The sequence below is a fragment of the Rhipicephalus microplus genome, chromosome X (assembly GCF_043290135.1).
Source record: "Rhipicephalus microplus isolate Deutch F79 chromosome X, USDA_Rmic, whole genome shotgun sequence".
In the NCBI taxonomy this organism is placed as follows: Eukaryota; Metazoa; Arthropoda; class Arachnida; order Ixodida; family Ixodidae; genus Rhipicephalus; species Rhipicephalus microplus.
The window spans coordinates 54,708,587-54,734,362 of NC_134710.1; the positions used below are offsets into that span (position 1 = coordinate 54,708,587).

General features: G+C 46.8%; 1 protein-coding gene across 2 annotated transcripts in view; it reads left to right on the top strand.

The window, feature by feature from the left end:
• Positions 1 to 24,987, top strand: part of LOC142775313 (uncharacterized) — a 59,070-nt gene extending 34,083 nt beyond the window's left edge. The window contains exons 3-4 of one of the 2 annotated variants that reach the window (XM_075876658.1): positions 5,072 to 5,152; positions 24,790 to 24,987. In XM_075876658.1, coding sequence (XP_075732773.1) covers positions 5,072 to 5,095 — 24 coding nt within the window. In that variant the 3' untranslated portion in view covers positions 5,096 to 5,152; positions 24,790 to 24,987. The remainder of the gene's footprint in view (positions 1 to 5,071; positions 5,153 to 24,789) is intronic. The other variant, XR_012886734.1, reaches the window with a different exon arrangement.
• The last annotated feature ends 789 nt before the right edge of the window (positions 24,988 to 25,776 follow it).

The following is a 25,776-nucleotide window of genomic DNA, read 5'->3' on the forward strand; positions in this document are numbered from 1 at the left end:
TTATTGGTGCGCCAGCGGACGCCGGCTGTGGCCCAAAGAGCAAGACAGAGCCGAGAGTTGATAAACAAACAAAATTATATTCTCATTAACGGCAGATCAAAAACAATACACACGTATGCACACTCCACAATAGTTACATACAATACGTCATCAAACAGACAATGTACTACACAGTACAATCAACCACACTTGAAACAACGGACACAGACAACAATACGCTCTACAATGCAGTCACATGCATTGAACAACCAAGACACTTAAGGACTAAAGAGATAGAAAACCTATTCAGTCCAAAGTCCTTGGAACAAAAGTCTGAATGGTACTCTTCCGAGAATCACTCACTCAAAGTCCAGCGTTGTTGTCGTTCCGTAGTTCTCGAAGTTTCTCTTCCAGGAAACCTCGCGTCCTCAAATGGCCACTCTCCAAGCTTCAAACTTCTTCGCCGGAAATCCGTCGGCTTCACACACGCAGCTGTTGCCCGCGTCTTCGCTCGATAGCGGTAAACCCACGCTCTTGCCTGTAGCTCGAGCCGTCCCTACGGACCAAAACTTCGCCGACTACACGGCGGACTCTCTACGCACTCTGGCGCTCACTTCCGTCTCCTCCTGTTCTGTCACTACGGGCAGAACCTTCGCCGACTACACGGCGGAATTCCTACGCGCTCTGGCGTTAACTTCCGTCACCTCCTGCTTTCTCGTCTCGGCTGCTCGATTAAATACGTTCCGCGCCACCTTCCAGAACGTTCTCCTCATTTCGTCGGCGGGACGCGCAGCGAAGGCTGGGGAGAGGCACGAGACGGTTCGACTGCCCTCTCCGGAGAATGATTCACTCGGTCTGACCCCGCCTCCTTCGTTCTAGAAAAATCGCGGCCTTGCTGGGCCGCCGATGTGGGGTGAGGAGGTTCGTCTGTGAAGCCATGCTTCTGCGGGGAGAGCGCGTGCCCGGGAGCCTTGGATGTCTGCCCTCTTTCTTTTTTTCTTTTTACCTCGCGGCGCCTCTGCCGCCCGTTGTCGCAAGGATTTGGCGGCGCGCTCTTTTTTTAGCGCTCGTTCTGTGACACTGCCCCCCACTTTAAGAATATTATCTCATAATATTCAGCCCACACAAACGAGCGCGAAAAGTCACCACACACTCTCACAGACTGTAACATCATCAGTCGCTCATGACACTTCACATTCACAATAGATCACTTAATACAATTGTACATTGTAATTCAATTACACGACACGCGAAAACACAACCACAAGCACATGAGTACAACACTGCACCACACATTCCCAATGATACAAATGTACAAAGTTCTCTCATCACGACAATGGTCCAATACTATACATCACATCACAGCACAACACTTTGACACTTGTGACACAGGATAACACAACGTTAACACAACATATGGCACTCAACACTGCCAACCACATTCTGCTCTGACCTCAGCACTTATCCTGTGTATTTTGAGCTGCGCTTGCGCCCCTTTTTGCGGTGCTCGCTTGATCTCTTCTTGTGCTTCCACGTTCTTTTTCGGCGAGCCCTTTCCAACGACGATATCTGAGGCGTCGTCTCAGCCATCGTTGTCTCTTCCGACACCGTTAATGCGTCATTACATTCGACGGGTCCTGTCTGTTTATTTACCCGCTTGATAATGCCTCTACATTTTGCCCGGCTGGCCAACTCCGTCTCCTTTACCCTGTCGGTCGGTTGAGGTCGTGCCGACGTAAGTCCGGTTGCTCGGCCCGTGAACTTATTCGACACGATCGTCTTCTCCTTCGCTGTCTCTTGCGCCGCAGCTTCACCTTGGGCTCTAGTGAGACCCGTCACGGGATGTTCCTCCACTGTATCTCGCGGCCGCTGTGTTGGCGAGGGCTCTATCTTCGGGTCTTCTCCCAAACATTCTGGATCACTTGGCCCTCGCGCCCCGTCGATGTTTCCGATGACAAGGTCATACAGGGGGGTCTTCATGCATAAAGCAGTAACCTTCCCGCTGAAGTACGGGGTTTCAACCTCAATTTCTGCTTCGGGAAGCATCCGAACCGTACGGTCAATTAGGCAAACCGGTTTCGTTCTGCCTGTCAACTCACTTTCCCGTACCAAATTTCTCCGAACGATAACAGTGGAGCTGCCGGTATCTCTTAACACCGTAACTTTTTTGCCCGCAACTTTTCCAGGCCGCGCTGGCATTCCTTTCGTAACACCGGTTGGCTGTTTTGACATTACAGCACCGACAATAGGAATTTTCTCCCCATTTTTCAATTCTACGAATCCGTCGGTGACGGCATTATTATCGGATTTCGGTGCCACTTGCACACAAGATACCTGGTGAGCTTGACTCACTCCGTTACGACAAGCGTCTGCTTTGTGCCCAGTCTGACCACATTTGAAACATTTGACTGCCGTAGGGCTCGTAAAGATCGTTCGACAGTTTTTCGCGCGATGACCCACTCGGTTGCACAGAAAACATCGCGGAATGCTCTCTGGTGCACGCTTCTTTTCTTCGGGAGCCAATTTCTTCGAATCATCAGAACACTCCTTCTTGACCCTGGCCAAATTAGTGCCACCTTGCGCTTCCAAGAATTGATCAGCCAATTCAAGCATGTTTTCAAGTGAGTCAGCCTTCCTCTCTTTTAAGTACAGTGACAGGCTTGGGTGGCAACTAGTAAGAAATTGTTCTCTAATTAGCAGCTCTCTAAGCTCATCGTACTCCTGCGCTGTCCCTGAAAGTTCAATCCATCTGTCGAAATAATGGCACAGTCGGGCGGCATACTGCGTAGCCGTCTCACCATCAGCTGGCTTTCCTGTCCGAAATCTGTCCCGGAATCCTTCCACGGTAAATCTAAATCGCTTCAGCAAAGCAGCTTTCACCTTTGTATAGTTGGCTGCATCGGTCGGCGTCAGCCTACCGTACACACTGAGCGCTTCACCACTCAAGCAAGTACTCAAAGCAGTTGCCCATTGCTGTTCCGGCCAATTCTGGCTCCTCGATATCGTCTCAAATCTGTGGAGGTACGCGTCTAGGTCGTCCTTCCTTTCGTCAAACGCTACGAGCAGCTTGCTTGGGTTCAAGCGGAAGCCGTGGTCCTCCCGTTCGCTGCTTTCAACTCTAGCTTGGACGGGAGTTTCACTTCGCTGTTGCAAACGGAGCCGCTCGAGTTCCATCTCGTGCTGTCGCTGCCGTTCCCTTTCCTCTCTTTCTTCTTTCGCCCTCTCAGCTGCCAGTCTTTCTTTCTCCAGCTCCAACTTTAATTGCAGCTCTCTTTCTTCTTTCAGCTGTCGCTCCCTTGCCTCTCTTTCTTCTCTCGCCCTTTCGGCTGCCAACCTATCTCGTTCCAACTCAGCTGCTTTTTCTTCCTTGGCTCTCTCAGCTGCCAACCTCTCTCGTTCCAACTCAGCTGCTTTTTCTTCCTTGGCTCTCTCTTTTTCTTCTTTTTCCTTCTGGGTGGCCCACTTCCGTAGTTCGGCGCCAGAAAGACCCATCTTCTCACCAAGCGCAACTAACTTTTCGAGATCCATTGTGTCTCGCAACTCGCAAATAAAACCTTGCCACGTGCAAAAAGTATCTGCCTAAATCAGTCTATCGGAACACTCTCCTGCACTCGTTAACGAGAACACTGAACAACACACAAAATCGTTCTGATAGCACTATCAACAACTCGAGGCTCTTTTTCACTACTTTGGACACACTGTGCACCAAAAGGTCCTGTCGCGGACGCCAGATTAATTGTCACACCTGTCCCGTTTATTAGGGAGGCGATCGCCGGGCTAATTCCAAGAGCCGAAGTATCGGCCCCCCGAACCGCACCACGAAAGCGTGGACAATTTAGAAGTGGTCCTTATTGGTGCGCCAGCGGACGCCGGCTGTGGCCCAAAGAGCAAGACAGAGCCGAGAGTTGATAAACAAACAAAATTATATTCTCATTAACGGCAGATCAAAAACAATACACACGTATGCACACTCCACAATAGTTACATACAATACGTCATCAAACAGACAATGTACTACACAGTACAATCAACCACACTTGAAACAACGGACACAGACAACAATACGCTCTACAATGCAGTCACATGCATTGAACAACCAAGACACTTAAGGACTAAAGAGATAGAAAACCTATTCAGTCCAAAGTCCTTGGAACAAAAGTCTGAATGGTACTCTTCCGAGAATCACTCACTCAAAGTCCAGCGTTGTTGTCGTTCCGTAGTTCTCGAAGTTTCTCTTCCAGGAAACCTCGCGTCCTCAAATGGCCACTCTCCAAGCTTCAAACTTCTTCGCCGGAAATCCGTCGGCTTCACACACGCAGCTGTTGCCCGCGTCTTCGCTCGATAGCGGTAAACCCACGCTCTTGCCTGTAGCTCGAGCCGTCCCTACGGACCAAAACTTCGCCGACTACACGGCGGACTCTCTACGCACTCTGGCGCTCACTTCCGTCTCCTCCTGTTCTGTCACTACGGGCAGAACCTTCGCCGACTACACGGCGGAATTCCTACGCGCTCTGGCGTTAACTTCCGTCACCTCCTGCTTTCTCGTCTCGGCTGCTCGATTAAATACGTTCCGCGCCACCTTCCAGAACGTTCTCCTCATTTCGTCGGCGGGACGCGCAGCGAAGGCTGGGGAGAGGCACGAGACGGTTCGACTGCCCTCTCCGGAGAATGATTCACTCGGTCTGACCCCGCCTCCTTCGTTCTAGAAAAATCGCGGCCTTGCTGGGCCGCCGATGTGGGGTGAGGAGGTTCGTCTGTGAAGCCATGCTTCTGCGGGGAGAGCGCGTGCCCGGGAGCCTTGGATGTCTGCCCTCTTTCTTTTTTTCTTTTTACCTCGCGGCGCCTCTGCCGCCCGTTGTCGCAAGGATTTGGCGGCGCGCTCTTTTTTTAGCGCTCGTTCTGTGACAGTAGACTAACTGAAACCACTTTTTTTTAATTCGAAGTAGTTAATTGGCTAATTTGGAAGACCAGTTAAGAAACGCACTCAGCTCCGCTAGCCGTGGTATATAACTATAGTAAACTTTTATGTTAGGCAACCTTCGAATGGGACTACGACCATGCGAGCCTTAATGTTGAGCTTTCTTTCCCTCAGAATGATTCTACCGTCGTGGGCTAGAAACGCACAGTCTAGGATAAGTTCTTTGCATCTGGGCCGTACTGCAGCATGGATGCGGTGAGTGTGGAGCTGTACAGTACACGTGCTCGCACGGCAACAAACCTCGCGATTGCAGCGACCTATTAACTTTTTCTTTACTCTTTTTTTAATCATATGCAGTGTTACACCGTGTGTTCAAATTGGAAAGAATCTTCCAAAGTGATCTCGCACATCCTTTTACGATAAGATTGGCAGGTGTCTTCAGTAAGACTGTTATAACCCCCAATGGTGGTCCAGTGGCTAAGGTACTCGGCTGCTGACCCGCAGGTAGCGGGATTGAATCCCGGCTGCGGCGGATGTATTTTCGACGGAGGCGAAAACGCTGTAAGCCAGTGTGCTCAAATTTGGGCGTATGTTAAAGAACCCCAGGTAGTCGAAATTTCCGGAGCCGTCCACTACGCCGTCTCTCATAATCACTTGATGGTTTTGGGACCTCATGGCCCAGATATTATTATTATTATTATTATTATTATTATTATTATTATTATTATTATTATTATTATTATTATTATTATTATTATCAGCCGCGGGACTTTATGAGTGCGCCAAGGTCACAGATTTGTACGGGTTGAAAGTAGCGGTTGTTAGGCCTTGATTTAATATCAAGGTTTTTTGTCTGCATTTTCCTTATTCATGGCCATTGTATCTCTTAGACAGAGAAAGAAGCAAGCGCTTGTATTTTTAACGCTCAACGTCAGAGCGTTGTACAGAGAGCTGCGTTAACAATGACGCCCGCATGTGCTGTTTTCAAAGTGAGTTAATCGTATCCGTTACCATATGGGCTCATCTTTTGAAAAAAGAGTTGTTTTAGAAGTATCCAGTTCAGCGCCTTCTATAAACACACTCCAGCTGAAAAGAGATGGATGGAAAACTTTTATTATCCGGATGAAAAACATCTACTCATTTTCCCTTTATTCCGCGAACGCCGTTAAATTTGGTGAAAGAGACCCGCATACACTATTTTTTTAGTCAAGCTACATCAACGTAAAACTTCTTTTCCAATGTAGAAACACGTGATATTTAATATTCCACGCACCGAAAGCACAGGATATTCGTGGTTTCTGAAAAAAAAAATAAAGGTATTGTTTCTTTCAAAATTTTAGTCATACCGAAATCACCATCATTTCTCTTATCTATCTAGAACATAACAAATGTACGTTTTATTCAACGATACTTTTATGTACAAAGGCCGCCTTTCCGGCCCGGAGACAAACAAAAAAGGCTTAATAACGCAGGCGTGCGCAGGCTTCGCCACATTGCCATGGTCGTGTCCGAAATAAAACAAGCCCCGCACTGAATGCAAAAATCAGAAGGAAGCTATGACGAGAGTATGAAGTTGGGCTGTTCGTAACACATAACTGATCTCGCAACGCAAAAAACAAACCAGAGGTATTTGACACAAGACAAGAAAAGCGATGAATGGGGGCTCTTTTGTCTTGTCCTGTGTCACATATTTTTTTGCGCTACGTGATCAGTGAAGCTATGACGTGCTTCTCGCAAAGACCTGCCATGGGTGCTCGGCTTTCGTGGGACGAAGAAGGAAGGAAGAGTTCGTCGAATTGGTCGCCATTATCATCAAAAAACGTGCGTGACGATATCTCTGCGCATAAAAAAAAAAACAAGAACAAAATGTGAAAGATATGGCTATGTAATTGTATGAAGGAATATTGGTGCCTCCTCTTTAAGGGGTAAATCGGGGGGGGGGGGGCTTTTTCTGCGCCCGCCTATATTGCGTAACACGCTGGTTGATTAGCAAAGTGAAAAGATTTTCGAAGTCTTATCTGCTCGGATGCTATAGTCGCTGAAAGAATAAAAATGTTTTCATCCGAAATATTTTGAAGGAGAACCCTTCTGGTGAAAGGAAGTAGCCACGCCTGTTTGTTCATTTGTCTGTTTCAGGTGTTCGACAAAGCAGTTTGTCCATTTTAGATGCATCAAAGAGTCTCAAAAGAAAAGAGAGAAAAAAAAAACACTAAATAAATTATGACTTTTCATCTGTGAGGGTCACAATAAGATTATGAGGCATGCAATGATATCACACTCAGATGAATTCTCACCACCCGAGGATTCTTAGACGTGTGCCTATAAACCTGTCATGTGGCAGGAGTGGTTTCTCATTCGGAGCCTCATCGCAACACGGTCATCAAACCAGTGACCTCGTGCCCAGCAGTGCAAAGCTGTAGCCACTGGAATACCGCAGCGCGGGTCCTTACCCGAAAAACCCTGAACCAATGCACGAAGGCTCGGACCTTGACGAGCAGTGAAAAACTATGCACGCAAACTTTTCAGTACGATACGCACACCATGCTCGTTTGTCACGTGCACTGTCGAAGGAGAAACAAAAACAACAAAATTTGTTGGCACAAGTAGGTAACTGTATGCAGCTCGACAGTATTTTCGGGTGCTCTGGGCTGACCTTCTCATTCGAGTTTTTCAAGGCTTCTCTGCACTCGGATGGCTTGAAACCAGTTCAGCTGGCCTGCTTTTCCCAATGGCCGTGCATGCATTGTGTTCCTCGCAAATCGGCGCATAGCGCTGCTGCCAGAGAAAGCAGCTATTTGCCGTGCGACGCTTGTCACTACCGTTGTCATTCGAAACGGTGGCCTCAGAATCTTTGCAACCGCTGTTAGAAAGTGGCGAACCGGAAGGCCTGAAACATACCTGCGTATGCGAAAGGACACGCGCTATATGTAGTATACGGCCGTCGCGCTGACACATTCTCATCTATATACAGCTTCAGAATTCTCTTCTTGAAACTAGAAATATAGAATGAACGAAGAATGCCAATTTGAAGGTTCGAAACACCTTCGAGAGACCGCGATTCCTCGGAAAAAAAAAAAGAGAGATAGAGGTGCAGGAACTAGGCATTTCTGGTTGAACTGAGGAGTGTATATCATATACACAGAAACAGACAAATGGATAGATAGATAGATAGATAGATAGATAGATAGATAGATAGATAGATAGATAGATAGATAGATAGATAGATAGATAGATAGATAGATAGATAGATAGATAGATAGATAGATAGATAGATAGATAGATAGATAGATAGATAGATAGATAGATAGATAGATAGATAGATAGATAGATAGACAGACAGACAGACAGACAGACAAGATAGATAGACAGATAGACAGACAGACAGACAGACAGACAGACAGACAGACAGACAGACAGACAGACAGACAGACAGACAGACAGACAGACAGACAGACAGATAGATAGATAGATAGATAGATAGATAGATAGATAGATAGATAGATAGATAGATAGATAGATAGATAGATAGATAGATAGATAGATAGATAGATACCAAATATTAAAAGCGGTACTCTTTAGCGAATCGCTCATTTTGTAGCCCGTACAAAAAAAAATGATGGCATCCTCATAAATGGGTATGCACAACAGTAATTGTGTGAATCCCATTAATCGCCATTGGTTCACTAAAAAGGAAGAGAGCAACAGTGAGCCCAACAATGAATAGCTGCTAAGCGACAGCGGTGAGCCGAAGACCCCGGGAACGCACGATGAGATAATAGTAGGGAATGGGGAAGGCAACAGCGGCTACGAAAAGACGCCGAAGCGATGGAAGGCCTGTAGCGCGCCAAAGACGACGTGCCCGCGTCGTGTTTGTGGCGAACCTCTTTGCGCTGAGAATCACGTATACAAACAACCTATAGCATCGCCCAGGATAGCAACGACCTATAGAAGCAACCTGCATCACACATCGCCTAGAAACAACCAGATTATTCCTTTCGAATAGTCCAGTTTCGCCTTTTCAAGGCTTGGGCGGCTTAGTGCGAACTTCACCATTTTTTTTTATTTTCTGGAAGTAAAGCATGTACGGTAAGCGGTATACGGTGAATTCGGCTTGCGTTTGTGCATACATATAGGTAATTAAAGAGTTATATTCTGAACATACAGCTTTCTTATACAGGTGAAAGCTGGCCGCTGGCGCTGATCGTCGTCCCGTGACGTCGGCGTCAACACGATATATATATATATATATATATATATATATATATATATATATATATATATATATATATATATATATATATATATATATATATATATATATATATATAAACACCAACATGTGATCACACCACAGATCACCAGTTTCCCCATGATGACTCCTAACATGACCGCCTCACATGAAATCGTCGCTTGGTTAAAGGCAGCCCGATCGTGGAGGCCATGCAAAAACAGGTGAATTGCAGAATGCTTGCAATGCTTCCGTTCCTGGAGGGAGTGTAAATACAGGCGTGATGCAGAACCCTTTCAGAGGGTCGTGGTGAAAGATCGGTTCATCGACTAGAAAGAGAAAGCAGACGCCGGCTTTCGCCTTCAACTCGTCCTCTTAGGCGTATCCACGGAGGAAGCAGACAGCTTTTTAGTCACGTGATGTGCGAAAAACAGTTCAATAGAGCGCAAATCGATGCTGGCCGAACTGGAAGTTGAAGACAAAACGGAGAACGAGAACGGACATGCACAAGATGGTGTGTTGTATATATATATATATATATATATATATATATATATATATATATATATATATATATATATATATATATATATATATATATATATATATATATATATATATATATATATGGCAGGCATGGTGGTTGAGTGGCCGCAGCGTTGCATATAGTCCAGTAGATCTTCCGTGAGTGGTCACAACGTGGTTTATTTCGACGTTTCGGCCTTCATCAGGATCGTGTTGAAGGCCAGACTATAGGCCGAAACGTCGAAATAAACCACGTTGTGACCGCTCACGGAAGATCTACTGGACTATATATATATATATATATATATATATATATATATATATATATATATATATATATATATATATATATATATATATATATATATATATATATATATATATATATATATATATATATATATATATATATACCTTACCCCCTTTTGTCTCGTATCACCTACGCGTTGTTTGTTCTGGCTGTACTGAAACTCCCATTCCGAAGGGCAGAGTTATTGTTAACGTTGCCAAGTTTCTCGGGTATTATTAGTGGTAAATAATTTGCTGGCCTTTCTCACTTTCCAACATGATAGAAAGGTGGGCTTGTTTGTTGTTCCTATCCGTTTAGCGAGACAAAGAGCCACACAGCACGAGCACTCGTGATTCGTGGCTGTTCTCTGTCCGCTGTGTGTTCCCGCGCTCACTTTGTTTTTGTTTTTCATTTTTGTATATTGCATTTCATATTTTGTGTGAACGTTGAGCGCACGGTTCCCTCTCGAAGTGGGAAGGAATAAATTCGGCGTCACATCTCAACTCGGGGGTGGTGCCAAAGCGTCGAACGTATTATCCGCGTTGTTGCCGTCTTCGCGTGTCCTATAATGGCGAAGGTACGGCGCAGTTACCCGAATCTGGCTTGCCCTTCCTTTTCCCCGCGGCCGATGTTAGCAGCGCGGCTACGACAACACCGTGACACGCCGAGCAAACTCCTATGCGACTGCTCGCACACACCGCAATCCTTTGTTGACTCGGGCGCCCTTGGGTGTTGCGATAGCGTCGGTCTCGCACCAACATGGTGTTTTCCCGCGTGTCTGCCGCGTAGTACACGTGTCGTGGGTGCGCCTCTCTGCATCTAATGTGGCCCCCTTGACGACGCGCGCATTCGCGACTCTCTGCCTCCATGCGATCGCGAGCGGAAGCGGCGCTGGGCCCCGCACTTGGGCTTCGTGCATTGTCTCGGCGCCGGCTGGGGGCTTCACCGGTGCGTCATCGGCGCACCCGGTCGCGGCAATCCGAGACGCTCGGCAACAGGCAGCGGCAGTCCAATGTCGAGCTCGGTCGACTATTCTTTATGTCGTGTGACCTTTCCGTGCGTACCATCGTACCTCGCACCACACCCAAACTCTCTCTCCAGGCGTCGAACCATCGCAAATGATATTTCTCTACACGCCAACCATGGGTAGAGTCATAAAAAAGAAAAAAAAACAAAAGGAAACGCGCTCACGCTTGTATATACGCGAAGATAAACAGAGGGTTGTTTGCGTAACACGGCAAACGTTACCGTTGCTTGTTTCTATGAATGACATTTTCCGCTAAGCTACACCGCGAACTCTTCAGGCGAAAAAAAAAAAAAAACGAAGGTTAATTACTGCTCGGGAAAAGCATCGTCAAACTCGCCTTCTACGCAGCATTCCTATTTGGTGCACGAACTGAACGCGGACAGAGAATCTATGAGATGTCGCATGCTTCAGTACGTTTTTCACGTCATTTGGCCTGTTATTTACGCAGGAACGGGTCCAAGAATGTTGCCAGCTTGGGGTTTGCTTATTCTTTAATGCAATATATATAGTGCCGAGTTGCCCAAACACAGAATATATGCACTTGCCTTTGAACAGAGGCAGTTGAATTATATGACGTCATAGTGACGATTACAGTGGAAACACCGGCGTGGCGTCATGTATACCACCTTAAGTGTTTTTATCGCTCCTGATTAACGTGCCTGAAACTATGCAGGCCTTCGCTGGCGTATTTAATACTCCACAAGTGTGTTGTATGAACAAATAGTTCAACTTCGTGTTTGTCAGAAGTGCCTTAAAGACAAATCTTGCTGAACCGCAAGCGTTAGGATAAAACCTCGTTACGAAAACAAATAACATCCGTCAATCATATTTTTGAAAGCTCAGCAGCTGCATGTGTTTACAACCATGTTAATGTTGAAATAGTGCTTCAATGACCAACCTATATTGACTGCTCCTGACTTAGCCCACACTTCGATTCCTGAATGTCTTATCTCGTTGTAATCTTTCTTTAAGAAGGTTGTTGTTGTCGTTCTTGTTGTCATTGTTGTTGTTGTCATCGTCGCCGTCGTCGTCGTCGCTGTTGTTGTTGTTGTTGTTGTTGTTGTTGTTTTCGTTGTTGTGGTGGTGGTGGTGGGTGAGAGTGTTGTTTGTGTTGTTTGAATACAGCTGCGGAAAAGTTAATGCAACGTCGGTGATGCGACAAAGTTGTTTTGCTCAGAACAGAAAGGCTTAGTAATTAAGGACACTGGTAAAGTTCAGATTGATGTTGACACTGAACATCGAGAAAAAAATACGAGCGCGCTTGTTTCCCACCGTTTTGTCACCGCATAGCTGCTTCTTGGCTCGTTCTCCCGCTTTACTTTTCTTTTTTCAGCGTGTCGCAAGTATCTGTGCCAAGCTTAAATTCTTTGCTTCTGATCTTTAATGAGCACGCTTGACAGTCGGCGCCGTCTGCGTCATTCTCAATATGGGTCTGCGCGCGTATCCGCCATAGCCTGATTATTCTTTCTCTCTCTTTCTCTTTTTCTCATGGTACGACGGCGCACGAAGTGCGCGCAGCTCCAAGGAACAATCATGCTTGAATGTCGCAGAAAATGAGGGACGCGTGACCCTTCATAGTCGACGGGGGTTCGAATCTCGATTCTCCAGCTTTGATTTGAAACGTATGCGTCACTTCATGCTCTCGATCGCCTGACTTGGTGACGTCTTCGAGAAATAATGTGCTCGCAGTGCCTCAGAGAGAATCGTCATTGACATATTCTTTCTCTCTCTTTCTTTGGACTGAAAGTAGTTGTTGCTTGTCTCATCAACTCGAGAGAATGCTGTTTTCGAACACCCACACTGATGAGCTCTCTAAAGTTCGTCATCAACAAACGTGCGTGAGCGCGGCCTTGCGTTTTAGAAAAGCTTGACTGGCAGCAAAGAAATGCAGAGAGATCTTGTTTTTTTTTTTTTTTGGTCAATGCGTAGGCGGGAAGCTAAGGAATTTGCGGCTTGAATTTCAGCGCCTAGCACAAGCACCGTGTTCACGTGCGGTTCCGGTTACACATTTTTGCCCACGCAGAGCCTTGGTGACTGCAGTCGAGAACTCACGGGGTTGGGGAATAAGAGTTAGGGTGTGGGCGGTCTTCTCAAGCACTTGCCAATGCACGTGCAACTCCGCGGTGTTTTTTTTTTCTTTCACCAAAATCATTCGATTCATTTGCTGAGCACTCGTAGTATAGTCCGAAATGGCGCGTACTGGGAATTTCGCAGTTAAAAGTGGGATTCGTATTCTGTGACAGCCATTGAAATGGTGCACTAGGTGGTCATGGTCGTTTGAAAAATTCTTGTTTGTTTGTTTCCATTTGTTAAATTGTTTTACTAGTTCTCATCTGCCTCATCTGTCTTATATATCAGCCTCAAGTGCGTAGTCCCAATTTTCGTCAACTACTGAGGAACGTAATTAAAGCGCAACCTTCCTTTACTGCTCCCCCCATTCCACTGTCTTCGGTAAATAAATGCCAGCACGTCGCAGTATAGTATTTCCCGCATGGCCATGCTTATTCGCTAGTGCGAAGAAGATTCCGCTTCGAATTCCAGCGATATTTACGGCTGAGACGTGTTCTCATGCGACGCATATTGCTTCTTGAAATAATCGTGCTATGAACTTTTGACAGGAATGTGCGAATCATTCGCGTATTGAGTGTTTTGGAAGAAGTGCAGCTGAGAGGTTTTGATAAGTAAGCACAAACATAATTCGCTTCACATCGCAACCTCAAGCTATTTAAGACATGCGGCGCATGACTGTGTAGTCGAGCCTGGCACTGCAAGATGTTCTTTTTTCATTTTTTCCACCAAAAACTTGTTTCCTTGTAGCGTAAATAAAACCTTTCATGTTGAAGATGTACGTTGTTTTCGCGCAAAACATGTAGCATGAAGTCTTATTTTTAAAGACATATTATTACTATGCTGATTATGCACTGAAGAATTCAAAAGAAGGTGCATTAGAAAACCACAGGCAATACCTATATTCATATAAGGTTTAAGGTAATTTCGGTTGTTCTCTTTTGAACGAGGTACAACATATCTGTACCATTATCGGTTCTCTATCGTAATGGTTTTACCTAACGTGAGTGTCCGAACATGCAAGGGGCATCTCCAGCTAAGATAGCAGATAACTTTAGTTTCCATTTATCATTCTGGGAAGCCGTTTACAAACAAAAACAGTCGAAAACTATATAATATACGTAAGGGTCCTCAATAATGGTTTCGTTGTTCTGAATGTTTCTCTAAAACACTGCCGCCGCTGTGGCTCACAAGTTACCTACGTGGCTCGGCTGCATGATCTGAAAGATGAGGGTTTCGTTCCCAGCCGGAGCCGTCGGATTTCCACGGAGAGGAAAATGCTGGACGTTCGTGTACCGCGCTATCTGAGTGAATGTTGGAGAACCCCACGTGGTCGAAATTCTCACCAGTCCTCCACTATGGCGTCTCTCATAATCATATCGTGGTTTTGTGACGTTAAACCCGGGAAATTATGTCGTGATTGTCCAAATTTTTCGTTAGTTGTTCCACTCATTGGTTAATAAGGATGCCGTTTTCAACTGGCACTAGGCAGGCTCCAATAAATAGCGACGCGTTGATCTGTTGATTATAGTCTCAGAAACGTTGTCTAACATTTATTCGCTAACGCTCGGCCCTCCTTCTTGAGGCACACTCGCAATACCCCTCGCGCGTTATCAGTCAAATACACACGCCTTTCGCGCTACGCAGCGCGAGAATAGCGTTGTAAAGCACCTCGCTCCGCGCCTCGAATTGTCGAAGGCATGCGCGCTGTTAGCGATCCCACCACGAGCTCAGAAATTCCCCAAATCAGCTCTCTCGCGCGCAGCGCATGATTGAGCTTCGAGTAAATCGGACCCGTGGAGAGAGTGATACGCCGGGAGTTGCGGTATCCGATTGCCTTCCTTTCCCGATGCCTGGCATAACTGCGTTGCGCACTCTTACCGGCGGCCTTGTCCTTTCGACGCTGCTTGTTGATCGCGTATAGCGTGCCGGGCCTTGCTTGGGCGCACATTTTTTCGCTCACATTGCTGCCGCCTTTTCACGCACTTGACCTCCGTCTCACCCTGGCCATCTAGAACCGAAGCTCAGCCATACCCCCCCCCCCCCCCCTTCACAGCGTAAGCAGGCGGATGTGGACGCTTGCTTATCTGTCTGCAACCATGCACTGCGCGACCAGGCTGTACCGCGAAACGCCGGCGCTGTAATTTGCTTTTGAATGTTCTTTTCCGCTGCTTACTAACGTAACTTATAGGAAGTGTGGTTAGCAAACGTGCCGTCGGTACGCTGGCTCGAGTGCTCCGTGGACTACAGCGCGAGACGGACGCACTGCCGCAATTTGTAAACAAGGCAACCTTCTCTCCTTGCTCGTCATTTCCCGCAGCGAGGTGCGGCTACATCCCAGGGCAGCGCGTGCCTGTTTGCGTTCATGGGAGGGCGCACGGGCTTCCTCAACACGACTCTAATCAACAATGAGGTCTTGTCTGCCGAAATCTAATGATTACGAGGCAGGCTGTACTCGGGGCATGCTGCAGACCATCATAATGAGACTGCTGCAGCGGCAATCGTACCCACTACCTCGTTCTGGGCAGCGTAAAGCCATAACCACTGAAACACGCGCCAATCAACCGCCACGACTACCGAACTAAAACACCATAACTATCCCACGCGTAGTCTGGTTGAATGCAATTCAATGAATAACTGTTTCTTGAAGCACTTCCTGTGCGACGCCGAATAATTCTTCCGTCGAATTGCGGCGCTATGCGCTTGACGCGGCTGTGTATAGTATGTCTTCATAATCTGTCATCCAAACAAACTGAATGAAAGAAAAATCTGCAATCTGAAGGCAATAATTATCATCAAAAAAACTTGTCTTGCACCTATTTAGTTTCTCCACATCTGCTGCAGCTTTCATAAAGAACAAGTGTTTGTGACATCTCTCTTGGAACTACGAACAACCAATCGATCGAGTAGATATCCTCGACCAGCACGACGCACAAAGGCACCACCTAACCCGAAGCTAGACCGACAGCGCCAGTCCAGGGACTGGTGCCGACTGGAGACAAGCAACACAGACGATACACCCCGCGGAATACCGAGAAAAATATTCCCCTAGTGCGTGGGGATGCCAACGCTGATACACATTACGTGCCAGTGTCCCTCACGGCACGGAGAGGCAAACTCCTCGCTAATGCAGACAAACGCAGTACTGCGCTAATCGTGGAAGGCGCGGCTCTCCGAATTGGACCTGGGAAGCCATCTGCAAATCTTACTAAGAGCCCGAACCCACTTAAATATAAGGAACATTTGGTTAAACAAACGCTTTCTCTCGCTCTATCTTCTGTGTGTTCCAAACTTTTGAACTTTTATTGAAACACTAGTCCTTGCGTCAAGCTAGAAGCAGTAGCCAGCACCATTGGAGGCGCGCTGCACATCTTCAAAAAGCGTACCGAGGAAAAAAAAATGTGGACTGCTAACAAAAAAGCGATGTCTTTTTTTTTCATTACAGGTAGTCAATACAGCCTTAATATTACGTTAGTTATGAACCGTGTTTTGATTTTTTTTTGCTGTTTTGCACTACAGAGTCCTAATGGAATAACGTTGGTGTAATGAGCTCACTGTCGGGCAGTGAAACTGTCGGTTCTGCTTTGAATGTATCTTCGTATACCGTGAACTTCGATGTGGCCTCGGCTGGTCGCAACACGCTCACAAGGCCCGAACCTCGTTCTATCACCTAACCAGCAGTATCGCCCCCCCCCCCCCCCCCCCGCCACCCCTTTTTTGTTTTCGTTTTTGTCTGGCTTTAAGAACACGTTACTGAAGGAGAGTGCTGAAGGAGAGCAGTATGCGATTCTCTCTCCATGCAATAAGACGTGGTGCGGCGCCCGAAGTGTCACCCTAATGATTCCAGCATTTGTGTTGCAGTACATTCCTTGTCATTCCGTGTAATTACAAGAAGAAAGAACTCACACGGTCTCTTGTGCACTTACGTAAGACGACTCGGAGTCCAAAGCCATCTTTTTTTTTCTTCTTCTCAGTCGATGGTGTTGATCCTTGCCGCTCCTTCTGAAAACTGTGCACCCATATGCCAATTTGCACTACCTCCGTGATCGGAGGCATTGAAGTTTTCTGCAAATCACGTGGTATTGCAGTGCCTCCGTGATCGGTAACCTTTAACCAAGCGACAATGTCATGTCACGGTGTTATCGTACGTACGTGAGGTTACGTGTTGTTATGATGACGACACGATGACTTCACCGTCAGAGGGCGACGTCATAACATGGTGATGATTTTCAGCATCACTCACCGTGATGGGTGCACTTTTAGGGGGACTTTTCGTGTTTGCTGAGGCATCTGAGACTTTGGACTTAATAAGGGAGACGTAGCTCACCACTGCTAGCCTCGCCAACGTTTGGTAGCTCGACGCCGTCCAGCAAAGGGCAGGAGCAATAAAAAAAAAGGGGGGGGGGGCTGCAGTACAGGGCAAAAAAAAAGCCCAGCGAGAGTAAATATTCTAACTTGTGGGGTTTAACGCCCCAAAACCACGATATGACTATGAGAGACACCGTAGTAAAGGGCTCCGGAAATTTCGACCACCTGGGGTTCTTTGACATGCACTGACTTTGCACAGTGGATGGGCCTCTACCAATTCACCTCCATCAAAATGCCACCGCCATGGCCGTTATCGAACCCGTGATCTTTGGGTCAGCGGTGGAGCACCTTAACCACTGCTCTACCGCGGCGACAGCGAGAGTAATTATCAAGGCTCCTGAAGATTAATTTAAAAAATTAGAGCAAAGAAATTAAAGCAGTTGCCGCTATAAATGTCCCTCATCAACCCACGGCTAAAAACAACCAAACTTTTAGACACCAAACATGATGTGATTTTTTTATTTATTTAAAATGATGGGGCACCTTCACGTGTCACAAAAAGCGGTGTCACGCGACGCTGTCTAATTACTTGCACGTTCATGAAACGTCACAACGCTTGTTAAAATTAGTACACAGGACCTATTAAGGTTGTTTTTTGACTCTTCTTTTCTTCGTTTGAACTTTTGCATCTATTTTAAAAAAAATAGCACTCTATAAGTTGTATCTTTGCGCTTAATCAAAACGCTTTGTGAGGCAATAGCATGGTGCCATGACGTTATTAACTTCGATACCTTTGAAAATTTCAAACCATGCTAGACGCCATGATTCCTTATGACATCGACTAGCACGAGCAGTTAACTCTTGGCGTCAAGGACTACATTCAGCGTGGAGAAGAAGCGCATCAACTGGCTCGCATGCATATGATCGCAGCTATGTGCAGATGCACGATGGTACAATATCGACCATCGTCAAGTTTACGTATAAACCTATTATGGCTTCTACGCAGGGCTGGCAGGTCCAGTCTACGCTGCGTATAGAGCCTTGGCTGCTGTCGTTATTTTGGTTCTCCGTGGATTCGGTGCGTTGGCCTTAGTATGCGGGACAAAATCCTCAGCCGGGGCCCGGCTTATCGAAGCCAGGCTCGCCACCGTGTCTGCCTGCCACGCGTTTAGCTTTCTCGGCTTGCGTAAACACGTCTGCCACACTTCCGATGCGAGCATAGATGCGTCGTCGTGTACACGCGCGCGCACCTCGCCCTTCGGCGTCCTGGCCGGATCGCGTTTCGCGAGGCCTCGTGGCGCGTTCCCACTCACGCACCTGCAGGCACACGGGCCGACGCGCGACTGACGAGCCCGCTCGACTGCACTACGGCAGGCCACGGAAACAACAGGGCAGGGATGTTAACCGCAAGAGGCTCGCTACCTTCCACGGGAGGAAGGAATAAGTGGGATGAAGAATAAGCGAAGGAGCCATGGGTACACGATGCTCAGCTAGTGCGAGCAGTTTCCCGCAGTCGAACCCTCTCGCGGTGGTGATGTGGAAGTGCGTGTGCATATCGTTCTGCTCAACACTAGGCCTCGGTTACGATTCCCTGCCGCACTCCGGTCTCATTTGTTCTGGTGGCGGCAGTACCCAGGCACACTCCAGTTATGAGCTTCTCAAGCGTGTTGCAAAAGCGAGCGACGAAAACTAATTGGGGAACATCCCGCTTCACGTCATCACACTCTCACAGCAAGAGTCCCGACTGAGACTTTGGGAGCCAGACGGGGGGGGGGGGGGGGGGGGGGGGGGGGAGTGGCCATAGAGCTAACTATGTTTAACAGAGGTCATCGCAGAATTATCAACGACTGTAGATCAGCGATTAGAAACTACACAAGAGAATAGATCTCAAGCGAACTGTTTATGATCCGTAATAGCAAGACAGAGGGCTTCAAGAAATGATTCGTTACACCCAGTTACCTAAAATGGATCGTGACGTATACAAAAACATGACAACACCCCCCCCCCCCCCCGCTACCTGATGAGAAGGTGCACCTTGCCGCACGCGATCTCACCATGCACGGCTGAGAAAACCCGTCTCACGATTCCGGGGAGGGGGGGGGGGGTACCTCAAGATTATAAGAACAGGCTACTCACGTATACGTTCCACGAAATATTAGTGTACTACAAGAAAAAAAAAATGCGCCCGAAAGACCTCCAGATGTAGACTGAAGACGTCTGCAAACGTAAACGTTTCAAAACCTTGTACACCTCAACCGCATTTGCCCCAGGCCATTCCCCGACGCATATTGTGTGGCCGATGTATACACACGAAAAGAAGACGTGTTATGAAAATGCACACATACTACACTGATTTTCACTCATAAAAACCCTGACCTCCCTGAGACGTGTTGGCGTGAAGCTCTGACTATAGCAGAGAATTAGAAAAGCAAGCGTGAGTCATTAATTAAAGAGACCCGGGAAGCAAAGGAACGCCTAACCCTGGCCGTGAGCAACCGAATAGCCTATAGGCTTGGCCGCCAATCTGCACGTTCTGAGTAAAGATTTGTCCAGCTCAGTCTAGACTGCAGTCGGTCGTGCGGATGCTTTCTAGAGACTTTGGAAGTCAAATCGAGAGCAGTACCATTAATAGAGCAAACTGTTGGGTGAAGAGGCATAGGCAGAATTTTTTCGGGGGGGGGGGGGGGAGCACAAGTTTGGAGTTCCACCCCCTGGCTACACCACTGGTTGGGCGTGCAGTCTTTTTGAACCTTTCTCTACCGAAATTCTTGTGATCGCCTTTCATCATAACGTTAAAATATTCCGTGTGTGGGCATGTGTTCATAAAACCACCGCTTTTTGTCTCACCTTTTTTTTTTTCGTATACCCCTCCCGTCCCCGTTCAGCTCTTAATTTTTCAATGATGTTCCCTCCCCTTTGTGTGTGCGTGTTTCCGAGTGGGCGGGGCAGCTAACTGTGAATGCAAACTTTTCTGCTTTCTTCTATTCATATTCCTCCTCCGTATTTAGTAATTGAATATACTCATAGTTATGGTTATTTATTTAGAATGTAGGGCATGGAGATATTGATTGTGATAACTCACATTGGTTTAGCTTGATACGGAAAGAGCAGCGATGGTCCGCAGCTTGCAAAGGCACCGGGCACTTGAAGATGTCATTTTTCCTGAAGAGCCCTCGGTAATGAGGAAGAGCGTGCCACGAATTTTATTGTCTTCCTGAGAGGCACTAGTGGTGCCAGACATTGACAATTAAAAAGATGTCCAGGTGGAACAATTGCCGGTCACGTAGGCCTGGCTAGCCTCTTTTGCTGCCGTAACACAACCACCACCACCACCTAAACCGCTTGGTCGCGCCATCTTGGTGGCCTGTGCGTACTTTGCTTTTAAAAAGATGAGTATTTTTAACCATAAACTGAAAGAAGGAGACACGGCGGGGTATTTGACTGCACACCTTGCAAGCAGTTTACCTGCAGTCTACAACATCATCCTCCTTCCCTCGTAGAACATTAATGCTGTTGGGTGAAGTCACTAAAGTCGAATGACAGCTATTGACCAATTAAAGTGTGTTGCTTCGAATATAAGAGTCATGGCACAAAATAAAATCCTACAGCTCCAACTTTTGATAGGTGAGAAAATATATACGCATTGACCGAGGCATCACTGCTACTTAAAACGACAGAAGCTATATTTAATCAGTCTATAGGTGGCAAAGTGGCCCTTCTAACCACTCATCGACAGATGTCAGCTAAAAGATTTTAATTCCCATTTTACTGGAGCCAAATTCATCTACCACTTCCTTCGCAAGAAATCTGCTGTCATTTTCACACAAGTGGGGGTCGAGCGGCGAGGTAGACTTGAAGCACTTGACTACGGCGGACGTTATTACTGGTACAGAAATACCTCGAGTCTTTTCTCTCGCCTGTAGAAAGCGTACATTGGCCTTCAGTAGCTTTGTTTGTTACAAAAAAATAGACGAACGAACTTAATCTTAATCTATAGTTTCTAAGACTAAGTTTCTGAGCCTTAGTCACTTATTTTTTTAATTTACCTCCATGCTGCACATGAGACATTGATATGATGTGAAGTGACAATGTATTTCAAACCTTGTATCCACCTGTACCGTGGTGCTGAATGTCAACAGTGGCCTTTCTCTGACGTCTGTCACCTTTTGCTTCTGCTTCTCGCTTCTGTAATGGAATCGCATAAACTCGAATGATCGACCACCAAAAAGTAACGCAAGGATAAGATGCGTGAAATGCCGCCATATAGGCTGCATATTAAAGCTTCGAAATGCAAGCTTCGCGACAGCTTCAATGGCCACTTTAATGGAGTGCAAAGAAACAATAAGACACAACCACCCACGGTGACTTACATCCCCGCGACCACTTTGCTCACAGCACAGCGAACAATATATATAGCGAAGAGGGCCGGCATGTACTCGTTTCATGGAACTGCAACGCCGCACAAGGCACTTCTCGGGTGTATACTGCAGCGATGAGCAAGGAGCACATATCGGCCGTCCGTTTCATTATAGCCCGACTATGGTTCGATCGTCGAGTGACCGTGTCTTTTTTCCCTTCCCTGGTGGCGCTACTTGCTCCTCCGATTCATGGTCGTAAAAATGCATCAGCCCCAATTCGTTCCCTCAATCTCTTCATGAGCTGCGGTCGGTAGCACTCTTGGTCACCAGGCACGCAATGCTTCGCGCCATGTGTCCGTCCCGCAAATTAGCCATGTGTCGACAACATATTCCTCTCAGCCAGCATCCAACGCATGCGAACCAAAGAAATGCAGCGTATATGTACGCGATCACAATGAGGCAGTATGAGGCAGCATGATCTTTGTAATCCCTCGGGTGACAAACTCATTCTATACTGTGACAGCGTAATGCTTACGCAACTGGAAGAAGCATTTTATGATGACGCTGTCAGACCATCACACATATTCACTAAGATGGATGAATCGTGTGGCGCAGGAAAAATGCGCCGCCAACATCGGGAGAAGTCATTTTCTGGGCAGCTTCTTTGGCGTTCCACACAAGTACGTGGCCTCCGAAATTTACCTAATTGGTATACCCCTCTGGGAGTCTATATAGTTAAAATTAATTATGAAGGGGTACCGCTTCAATAATTCATTCTACAGTTCAATTGTAAAATCAGGTGGCAAATCTTAGAGACACGTTTGAGTGTTCGGGCAATGCGTACCTCTCTTCAATTCACTGCTGTGATCGGAAGTCGGCCAAGCAGGGGCCAAATTTGCGATAAGCGTTATCATTTATTACATTGAAAAATGGCCATGATATCTAGGGTTTTACATGCGAGAACTGCAATATGATAGCGGGACACGTCGTATTGGAGGGCTCCGGAAATTTCGACCACGTTGATTGATTTGTGGGGTTTAACGCCCCAAAACCACCATATGATTATGAGAGACGCGTAGTCTGAGTCTGCAGGAGTGGAACACCCCAAGCATAAGACATACGAGACTACACCAAATAAACCCTCGACTGGAACATCGACCTCCATCCGGACTTCGTCGACGTGAACCTTCACTTCTTTATCACCTTTGGTTCGGGGTTGCCTTTACAAAAGCATATAGAGCCCTCATCGGATTGACTGACAATGCGGAATGCGACGTCTGCTGCACCAAAGAAGACATCGACCATCTGATATGCCATTGCCCTCGATTTGCCTCTGAAAGACAGAAGCTTTCGGACGCATTGCGACAATTGGACGATCGGCCACTCTCTGTGCAGATGCTACTGGAACACCGTCATCGCCTTTCGTCGGCTCAAAAAGCAGTCAAAGCTGCCTTGTGCTTTTTGAGGACTACAGGCCTATGTGACCACCTTTAACTTTTGTGTAGTGCCACCGCTGCATACGCGCCAGCCGATTGACTGACAATCCTTCTTTTTTTTCTCTCTCTCTCTCTCTTTCTCTTCTCTTTCCTCTCTCTCTCATCTTTATGCCACCTTCCTATTCCCCCAGCGTAGGGTAGCAAACCGGGCATGGCATGTGCCTGGTTAACCTCCCTGCCTTCCCTCTTGTTGTTTATTCTCCCCCCCCCCCCCCCCGTAGTGGAGGGCTCCGGAAATTTCGACCACCTGGGGTTCTTTAACGTGCACCGAAATCTGAGTACACGGGCCTACAACATTTCCGCCTCCATCGGAAATGCAGCCGCCACAGCCGGGATTTGATCCCGCGACCTGCGGGTCAGCAGCCGAGTACCTTAGCCACTAGACCACCATGGCGGGGCATTTCGACCACGTTGAATTCCTTCAGGTGCACGGAAATTTCGACCACGTTGAGTTCCTTCAGGTGCACGAAAATCTCACAGCACACTGACTTTAGCGTCTCTCCACACCGTAATGCAACCGAGATGCAGCCCGCATTCTTCGGGTCGGTATAGCTGAGCACCGTGACACTGTGCCACCGTGCACGGCGGCCAGCATGGGAAAGTCAAGCCTAAAGCAGCATTGCTCCACATGAACCGGCTGTACACTGTTTTGCACATTTAGCACTTCGTGTGACCTTCAAGCTTCGTTTGTATGAGTGGTGGCAAGGAAGCAAGCAAATGTATACTAGAAGGTTGTGCAGAAACAAAAATTCCTAAACAGGAATTGGTGTGCTCGAGCTGACGCTTCGACAAATGAACCTGTCTTCTTTAAGGCGGGAACTGATTCAGGGGTGTAGTCAGGGGGTAGCACACCGAACACGTGCCCCCCTCCTCCCACCAAAATTTTTTCGCCATGACATGGAGAGCGAAAAATAGCCATCTTAAGGGAGGTATCCCTCCCGAAATCAAAATACTGCCCCCCCCCCCAAAAAAAAAATTTCTGGATACGCACCTGAACTGATTTATCTGGAACTGATGTCACTTCCAGATAATCAAGTTATAGCTTTGGAGAATACAAGTTCATTCACTTGTCGAAATGTTCGTTCGAGCCCACTACTCTTATTTGAGATTTTTCTTCATTGCGTTTAGATGGATGTACTTTATGCGCATCCACTGCGAAATGGTGTGCTGGTTAGTGCGATCAAGCCCGTTCTTTTTTTTTCCCTCATGCAGGGCCCGGGCGTTGACTAGAAGCCACGGCTATACTTTTAATAAGGAAATCATTCACCTTTGAGCGAAGAAAGCGCCTGGTTGGTTGCAAAATAAAGTTTGTTTTCTCTCGCTTAATCTACCTTGCGTGACGTCTGTATAGGCTCCTAAGATATATTCTGTACTAATTAAAGAGTCAAGCATCAACACAATTCATGCTTTTTTCGTTTCTCCACCACTCTATCACTTTTTATTCTACTTGCGTGTTTCAACAGCGCAGGTTAACCAGCCGGTGCGAACACTATGTTATCTGGCTGCCTTTTCCTCTCTTCTGCCTCCTCCTTCTCTGTCACTGATTATTATTGCAGCTGCATTTCACTTTGCTCTCTGCCTTTCTCTCCTGCAGATCCGCTCGCCTTGTTTTCGGAAAGGCCAAGGCTTCGGGAAAGTACAATAGGCCTCATTTGTTTCTGGATGGACACAGCCATACGATGAAGAAAGCACACTCAGATGTTCCTGCTGTGCTTGCTCACTCACTGTTAGTATACACCATGAATGAAAATTGTGTTTCAGGTAACACGCAATATTATAACACACCACACAATGAGAGACTTCCGTTCCTTTTTTTCATTTAATAAAATTGCCTATGGGTGCGCTTCAGTGAAAAAGGTAAGCCTATACCTTCGGAAATCTTATATTTTTTTGATTTTATAGAATTCCGTTGCTTTTAACTGTGGAGCTGTTTAATCCGGCCGTAATATATTCAGCGTGAATAAAAATCGTGCGGCTAGTATGCGCCACAGTGATTGCGCAAGCCTCCGAGAACAGCGTGTATGAGCGTTAAACTAAACTCTCCTCGGTGAAGTGGAGCACGTGAAACACGTGAAGAGAGAGGGAGGAATAAAGAATTGAAAAAAAAAATAATTATAGGGAAAGAAATAAAGAGAGAGAAAAAACATGATTTTTTTTTCGCTTTTCTTTTTGCAATCACGAGTAGGAGCACACTGAGAACGAGGAGGTACGTTCGCGATCTTTTTTCTCTTTAGTGGCTCAATGGCCATCCAAGTTTTGATAGATTTGTTATAGGGTACTATAATTTCCTGTGCGCTCTAAAGTTGCTGTGTGCACCGTTGACTAAGTAGACTGTTGACTCGATGCCTTTCGAAACCCCCCGTTCAGCATATCACGCGTGACCGTTGAGTCGATGGACTATCTGTTGGAAAGCCTTCCACATGCGTGTGTCACTCCGGTACTAGCCAGTTTCTCGCCTGTAGAAAGGTAAAAATCAAAATAGCCATGGGTGCGTTTCTCACTGCGTACATCCAAGTGCCAGGGGGTTGGGTGGGGGATGTGAGATGAGACAATCCCACAACCCCCCCCCCCCCCTCTCCTC